Here is a 9014-nt window from a genome sequence, read left to right as displayed (position 1 = left end):
GACTTTGCAACGTGCATGCATCTAAAAAGGAGGACAGGGGTGCTATGTATTTTGTTTGTTTTTGAAACGATGGGTGTCATTCAATATTAATACTTCTTATATATTTTTTTGTGTGAAATTTGTCATTGGAAAATGTGCCAATCTCTTGACTTGAGTCCAGTTTTTCTATATATTCATTTTATTATTTATTTCAAACATATATGAATCTGAACAAGTTTCAAAAATATCTGCTGATCATTAAAAAACAAACAAAAAGAAAAACAGCATAATATACTAAAAGTGTCATCAAACAAAATTAATGAGGAAGCCAAAGAGTAAATGAGAAATACAATCAAAATCTTGTTTCCTGAGGCACATCTGGTTAGGGATTATGTTGGGCCCCTTTCTAAATAGAACTAAAGAAATCATAAAATAAATCACAGAATCATTAGGCAGTAGTTATCTAGAAAAATATTAGCTCTTTAAATCACTGTGATATCTTATTGTCTTGCTAACATTTCATAAAATTTTCTGCATCTTAATATTTATTTATTTTTAGCCACAATATTTTTTTAAATTAAAATTTGATATGTTTTTTAAAGAGGAATGCTGATACTATAATAGTTTTACCAATGCAAAAAAATAACAGTTCAAGTTATAGAAGTAATAGCTGGATTCAGATGTTATTAGCTTAAATTATTTACAAGCATTCTCTGGTGTCCCCTTTCCACTTTTTTTCTGGTTCACCTGCATTACTACTCATCTGTTGGACACCAGTCCCTTTCATAAAGCCTCTACACGTAGTTTTTGCCTGGAGCTGAAGCACTGCTGCTGTAGTACTTGGCGGTTCCTCCTGAGCTGCTGGACTTGGGTCTGCTGAAGCAGCAGAGCAGACCTCCAGCCAGCATCATCAGAACCCCTGCTGCCCAGCCGATATAGATGCACGCTCCAAGCTCTTTCTTCTGAGAATTCTGCACCAAGGGGTTTTTAAAGTCACTAATAGTCATATGAGCCGACCAGCTGACTGGGATGATCACCAGGAGGCCACCCAGCAGTAGGCCAACCCCGGCCACCAGGCAGATTTTGGGCTTGGCGTCTTCGTTCTGCACACATGTGGTGAAGTCAGAACCGCAGAACAGGATGAGGAGGCTGAGTCCACCGAGCATGCAGGCGATGATGACCATGGCTCGGGCAGCCTGCAGATCAGATGGTAACTCCAGCATGGACTCATACACTTTGCACTGCTGCTGTCCGGTGCTCTGGGTCACACATTGCATCCACAGACCCTCCTGTGTCTCCTATTTAGCCAAAGACACAGAAACAGATATTTACAAAAGGATATATTGTTTTTTTTTCTCAGGTAAAATGAGACATAATGACAATCTAAATCATGGGGTTGCAAGTCACAACACGATCCTGAGTGTTAAATACCGAGGTTTGTGTGGTTGAAATATATTGTCATGAGGAAAGAACATTATGTGCTCGAGCAGGCCAATGGAGGTTGGCCCCCAGTGTACAGCTACAAAAGTTTAAATTGACATAGAGACAAATTTTGTGGAAAAAGTGTTTAAGAGCAATGAGGTCCATAAATTTCATCCAGTAAAATTCCAGTTAACCAATAATGAGAGATTTGTGGAAGGATAGCCATTACATTTTGCCTTTAGTTTAGTATGAGAAGACATACACAATTATTCCCAAAAACCTAAAACAGGAAAGGTTTATCTCTAAATCAGATTTTTAAATAAAAAAATGAAAAGGTCTATAAACAACATTTATTTCTTTGCAATTAAAAAGCTGGAGAATATACTTCCTCACAAAACATATATAAATGTTGTAGGAAATTACCTATAACATTAGACTAAGTACAAGATTTCCTAACCCTACAATAATACTAAATAATAATATTTGGTTACCTGCGCAACAATAATATTTTGCCCTATGAAGGCGGACACTTTCCAGAGAGGAAGGGCACAAGAGACGATGGCTCCAATCAGGCCAATGATCCCGAGGCCCACACATACCATCTGAACTGGTGATGATCCCATTCTACAATAAAAAAAAAACATTAAAGCAAGTTGAATGAATAATACAAATATATTTGCTTTTCTGGAACGTTTTCTTCATATTTTAATCAAGGTATTTAAAATTTCTGGCATCTTTGAAGTAGACTTTGCTGCTCTAAAGGTTTTACAGAAAAAAAAAATCAAAATCTTTTTTTTCTCTGTGTTACAGTTAATCTATGTGTTTTCAAAGCACAGTGGACACACTCCCTCAGACAAACACTGATTAAACTGTGCGTGTCTCTACAGAAACTGTGGCTTCAGGCCACATTTTCAAATCAACCTCATGCCCAGACAGGCCTGAGATCTCCAACACCTCCACCCAGGAATGGCTCAACCGCACCCTCACAGCATCCATTATGAGACGCTTCATTAAAGTAACTTTATATATTCAGTTTGAGCAATGCTACACCTGTTATAGCTGAAATTATTCACATCTGGTAAACTAATACTTTTACATCTGGAGAGTTCAGAAAAAGTTGCTGAATAAAATATTTCAGTGTTAACATTTTAAGATTTGCTTAATTCTTCAGCTTCTTGTATGTAAGCAAACATAAAAAAATAGGTGACCTCAACTAGGAGGTATTCAGATTTCAATAGGAATTATTTTAATTAATTAAAAAAGATATTAGTTTAGCTTTTGCACATTTGAAAAAAAAATTCCCTAACCTGGATTATGAACTTCCAGAGCAAAAAGACGAAAGAAAAATACTAGTTTTTGTTTTATTTAATACAAATTATTTAAAAAACAACTATTTCCTTAAAGAATTAACCCAACTGTTTCCTCAATCAATTAATATTGAATAAAATATTTACTTACTTATTTTCCTCTTTCTTTAAAAGCCTTTAGATGGAGTCTTGAGATTCTTCCTTGTGTTTTAAGCTGTTTTCTGATGGACAAGAGTCGAGCAGCTGCTCTATAAGAAAATGCTGGTTACTTATAGAGGAATGTCAGGTGTGGGTGGGGCTTAACTTCAAACATATAAACATAGGAGGAGATGAGAAGTTGGGACAAGTGCAGACATGAAGATGTACCCATAGGTCTCTCTATGTCCCTGTTCTTGGTGGTGGAGTGAAAGCTCAAAAGTTTCCAGGATTCTAATAACAAATAGCATTAATTCACCTAAAACTCACTAGTATGACACAGATGATGCTGTGTGAGTTATTAGTTGCATCCATAATTACTTTGAAGAGACAGATTGTGATTCATCTGGAAGACTTCCAGTTTTTCCCATAATAATAAGTCAACAAAAACAAATCCAACACAGTTTCCATAGCTATCCCAGATCCCTCCTCTTGCATCCACACCCGTTTGTGTCGAAACCAGTGACGAATGTTGGGATTCGAACTCTCGAAGCAGAGACGCTTAGGTCTTGACTCATCAAATAGGTTTCATGGATCACGAGAAAGAGATGAGTTAAGAAATAATAAGGAACGTCAGCTGTAAAAATAGACCTGTTAGTAGATGTGGTTAGTCTTATATAAAATCAATTACAAAATCAAAAAAAATCAACGATCTAACAGCATTGAAAAAGCACAATGGGGTGCAAAAAAATAGGAAGAAATATTTTTAATGTATGTGGCCAATGAGTGTCTCCTCTTTACAGATAAGATTCATCTCCATTAAGTATTTTTAACTTCAAAATAATAGTTCAGACACTCATTCTCACTTTGATTTCCTGATTTCAAAAAAAGTCTGAGTGAATATAAAAAGCATTTCTTATTTATGATTTAATTTATTGGGGGAAATATTAAGTAAATGTATAATAGGAAGTGTTGTGGCAAACTTAAGTGATAGCCACATAGAGCAGCTTAACTTCAGTTTGACATGTCCTCAAGTTGTAGTAAAAATATGAACAAATGAAATGTCCAGACTTAAATGGCAACTTAATGGTGTGTTTAATGAGGTCTAGAATGAAGAAGATTTCAGGGAATCCACAGATAATAATAAAAAAAAGATTTAGAAAAACGATTTAGAAAAAAAAAAATTTTTTTAGCAGAGCAAAGACTTAAGTTTCCAGACAAAAGTCTATTTTTTAAGAGAGATTTTTTTCCCACTCTGATTGTAAAAATATATATATATATTTTTTAGAGCTTTTTTCCCTTGGAAATCATATTTCAAATGTCAAAATATCTTTTATTTATTGTATGACAAAATATTTTCTCTCAATGTTTTTTCTTTAGTCTTAAACAACAGCAATCTTTGCTATCAGTGTGAAAATTTGTTCTCTTATTTGTTTTCTCACATTTTAATGTCAGTGTTTTTTCCTCTCGCGCTACTCCCAAGTCCCGCCTATCGGTGTAACATCATCGGATCTGTCACTTTGTCGTCACTATTCACTGTGTATATAGCTACGTGGAGGACGAGAGACACACAGTAGCACTTGGTGAATTTTAACTGGCAGCTACTTCAATATACGTTTAAGTAAAATTTAGGAGACGGGTTGGTTAAAAAGATTAGAGATGCCACAAATTCACTGAGATACACAACATTCAATAAAATATAACCAATTTTACCAGAAAGTTTACAAGAAAACAAATATGCTATACTATTAAATTCCACATATGATGGATATCTTTTTGTCTTTTGTAACTCAGCAAGACTCAGAAATAGCTGTGGAAGTCAACCCAGAGGCAGCCAAACTCACAGGACATAGACTTAAAATTAAAATATAAGTGAAAATATAAGTATAAATAAAAGTGAAAAAATTATTTCTGATATATATCTTTCAATATATAGACTTTGGCTGTCAACGATATGTAGGACAAATTTCTAAGTTTGATTTTGCTGCTTGTGAAATAGGATAATCACTGATGCACCTGAAAGGGAAACTATCCATCAATCCATCCATATTTTTCTGGATGGCAGGATGGAACTGAAATTGTACATTCTAGGGTTATATCGATTTTGGCATTTTATTTATACATCAATGTTTTTAGGGCCCTTTATAAATAATGCACTTAAAGGCATCTGTCTAAATATCTATAAATATCAGTGTATTATGGTACTCTTGCTCTTAACAATAGGAAAGCATTAAATAAATATGCTATTTTTTTTTTTTTTAAATACATGAATACATTAATTTAATTTTGAACCTAATGTAAGTGTTCAGGTGGAGTAACTGTACAGTAGGTCCATCAGCCCCCACCTGAGTATCCCCACCAACTTTCATCACAGTTACACCATCGTCTCCAATATATTCATTTTACTTTCAGACTTATTTTCCTCTTTCACATGGCTTTTTCAGTAGTTTGATAAAAATACAAAAATAAATCCAGTATATATCAACAATGATACAATTTTAAATAGATTTTTTTTTCTTTAAAATTTCTACTACTCCTGCTATAGAATTGTTGAGCAATTCAGTTTTACAGTGTGATATGTTTACTGCTCACAAAAAAATAGACATTTCTGCTATTATTGAAAACTTCACAGTAGACTTTCAAGCAATCTGCAAGCAACATAATACTTTACAAACGTTTGTAAAAAAAACTGAAAAAAACACACAAAACAAGTGGACACAGGGGGAAATTCCCCTGCATTTTTTTACTGTCCAAAAACAATGTTATGCTACGGTACACAGACACTTGTCGAGCACTAGGGCGAAGCGACCGCCGCCCAAGCTGAGACATCCTTTTGGGCGCTGATGTAATTTGGTGGCGCCATCTTGAGGCGGTCGACAGATGACAGCTCTGCTCATTGTAATGTGGTGAGCAGACACAGAATCAATTGTAATCAACTTTAACTCGCTGAATAATGAAGAAATATTCACGTTTTTTGTCTGTTTTTTTTTTCTTTTTGCTAAAACAAAAAAATAGTTTAGTGCATTTTAAATATTTTGTACCGGGGTTAAGAGTTATTTAATATTCAGATGGAATGTATGTATGTTGCACATCACAGCCACTCATACATTGATATAATTTTTTTATTACTATATACACAAACACATTTCTACAAGTATACACAAAAATGTACACATACCGTATTTCTTATTCTCTCTATACACACACACACACACCTAGTCGTTCTGCAGTCATAGTGAGGACAATGTGTTGACTCCCATTGACTTCCATTGATTTTCAGTGTTTTTCAACCCTTTCTATGCCCTAGTCCTAATCCAAACCATTAGCAAAATAACATGTGAGGACCGTCAAAATGTCCTCACTTTGCAACAACTGGTCCTCAAATTGAAGGTGAAATTAGAGAATGGTCCTCACTCTGAGGGCTCGACAGGTACACACACACATAATAACAAACAAACAAAATATATATGTATATATATATATACCGTATATATATAAATTACATCAGCGCCTTTTCAATGAAGATAACTTTAAACTAGACTTAACTTTAAAGAATACACTCAATACATTGCTAATGTGCTAAATGACTATTCTAGCTGTCTGGTTTTTGGTGCAATATCTACATAGGTGTATAGAAGCCCATTTCCAGCAACTATCACTCCAGTGTTCTAATGGTACAATGTGTTTGCTCATTGGGTCAGAAGGCTACTTGATGATTAAAAAAACCCTTGTGCAATCATGTTCACACATCTGAAAACAGTTTAGCTTGTTACAGAAGCTACAAAACTGACCTTCCTTTGAACAGATTGAGTTTCTGGAGCATCACATTTGTGGGGTCAATTAAGCGCTCAAAATTGCCAGAAAAAGAGAACTTTCATCTGAAACTCGACGGTCTATTCTTGTTCTTAGAAATGAAGGCTATTCTATGCGAGAAATTGCTAAGAAATTGAAGATTTTCTACAATGGTGTGTACTACTCCCTTCAGAGGACAGCACAAACAGGCTCTAACCAGAGTAGAAAAAGAAGTGGGAGGCCGAGTTGCACAACTGAGCAAGAAGATAAATACATTAGAGTCTCTAGTTTGAGAAACAGACACCTCACAGGTCCCTAACTGGCATCTTCATGAAATAGTACCCGCAGTAGCCTGTTTGTATAAATAAGTACAAATTATATAGACTATTCAGTAGTTGACTTGGATTATTGCACTTGTACTGCAGAGATTTACTGTCCTTATAAATAAGTAAAAAATTACACATACTACACAGTAGTTGGCATTTGTTATTGCAAAGAAGAATATTGCATGAGTGACAATAGGTAATGTTTTGCATATGATGTCCAAGGAGGGGAGTGCTGACCCTTATTCCTCTTCCTATCGCCTCCTCCTTCTCCCAAGTGAGGAGTTGTACAGCTTGATGGCTTGAGGAACAAAGGAGTTCAATAGTTTATTGGTCCTACATTTGGGGCGTAGCCATCTCCACTGTTCAGGCTCCTCTTAGTAGTGTAGTGAAGACAGTGTGTAGAGGCTGGCTGGCCTCTTTAATTGTAAACAAAGGCTACTGTACCAAATATTATCTCAGGTGTTTAAATACTTATTTGCAGCTGCACCATACAAATAAATAGCAATAATAAATTCAAATAATAAAATAATAAAAATCTTACATTGTGAGTTTTTTTTTTTTTTTAGTGGACATGCACCTACGATGACAATTTCAGAACTTGCAAAATAGCAGGGTGTTCAAATACTTATTTCCCTCAGTGTACATATAAGAGTAGATCCCTCACTGAGTGTCACGGCGCAGAAAGTATGGGCGCCATCTTTGGGAGGTCGATCTGCTACCCTAACCTGCTGGTTTGAGCAGGTCTATCTATCTATCTATCTATCTATCTATCTATCTATCTATCTATCTATCTATCTATCTATCTATCTATCTATCTATCTGTCTGTCTGTCTGTCTGTCTGTCTGTCTGTCTGTCTGTCTGTCTGTCTGTCTGTCTGTCTGTCTGTCTGTCTGTCTGTCTGTCTGTCTGTCTGTCTGTCTGTCTAAAATAATTTAAATTATTAGCGAGTTAAAGTTTATTAAAACTGAATCCGTGCCTGCTCACCTCATTACACTTAGCAGAGCTGCTGACCGCCCTAAGATGGCGCCACCAAATCTCGTCAGTGCCCATAGGTGAAAGCGGTCTATGCTGGATCTACTCTTATATGTATATATGTCTATAATGGAATCATAGATTCATATTACACCGCAATAAATACTTATTTTACAAAGAGTGGATGGAGAAAAATATTTGTATCTATTATACATTTAATGGATACTAATGGTTGCATGTTAAATTATGAACAATTTTGTGCAAAATATAAAAATTTCCCCTCCAAAAGCTGAATTTACAAGACTACTTAATGCCTTACCAAAACAATTTATTAATCAGATTAAAAATATAATAACATATTATCCAATGACCCCAGAACTACCCAATTAATGTATTAATGGAAAATCAATCACTGACCAAAAATTCAATGACCATGTAATTAGGAACTGTCTAAACAAAACTTTGTTCCCTGGGAAAATAAATTAAAATACCATTCTTTGCAAATATGAAAAAAATCAATTGAAACAGTGAGAACTCGTTATCTAGAACTCCCCATACAACCAAAGGCTAAAGAAGCACACATAAAAGTTTTAAATGCAATGTACCCCTCAAAAGAACTACTAAGAATTCGTTTTAATATTGATGACAATCAATACTCATTCTGTGAAAGTGATAGAAACAACTGGCCATGTCTTCTATGAATGCAATCAAACCAAAACATTTTGGAATTGCATTGAAACATGCATCAAATCAAAAATTGCACTTCCTGAATCTATTTAACTTAACTTTTGGAATATTATTGAAAAACAAAACAATAGAACTCCGTTGTAATCTAATTTTGTGTTTAGCAAAATTCTTTATTCATAAACAGAGTGTTGAGATCATCCCCAATCTTTAAAGTATTTTTATCTAAATTCAAATTATATTTGAAATCTCTTAAATGTATCGAATGATACGAATACCTGACTGAAATACTGATGGGTTTGCCCACCGATGTTCCCCAATCCTAACATGAATCCCCTTGTTGCCATGTTAATAATTATTTCAGTATTATCAGCCATTCCTTTTTTTTCTTCCCTT

The 9014-nt window shown here is 34.8% G+C and overlaps 1 protein-coding gene across 1 annotated transcript; it reads right to left on the bottom strand.

Moving 5' to 3' along the window:
- Positions 1–531: 531 nt before the first annotated feature.
- On the bottom strand, positions 532–3016 carry LOC119783149 (claudin-4-like). The gene is made up of 3 exons (XM_038284514.1): positions 2860–3016; positions 1893–2025; positions 532–1277 (listed from the first exon to the last, which is right to left on the bottom strand). Exons 2-3 carry the CDS (start codon positions 2022–2024, stop codon positions 774–776), a joined length of 636 nt encoding a protein of 211 aa, XP_038140442.1. The 5' UTR covers position 2025; positions 2860–3016; the 3' UTR covers positions 532–773.
- Between the last annotated feature and the right edge of the window lie 5998 nt (positions 3017–9014).

This window comes from Cyprinodon tularosa, unplaced genomic scaffold (assembly GCF_016077235.1).
Source record: "Cyprinodon tularosa strain WSP-4 unplaced genomic scaffold, ASM1607723v1 ctg105, whole genome shotgun sequence".
NCBI lineage: Eukaryota > Metazoa > Chordata > Actinopteri > Cyprinodontiformes > Cyprinodontidae > Cyprinodon > Cyprinodon tularosa.
Note: the sequence above shows the minus strand (reverse complement) of the source record. Positions and strands in the feature narration are given on the sequence as shown.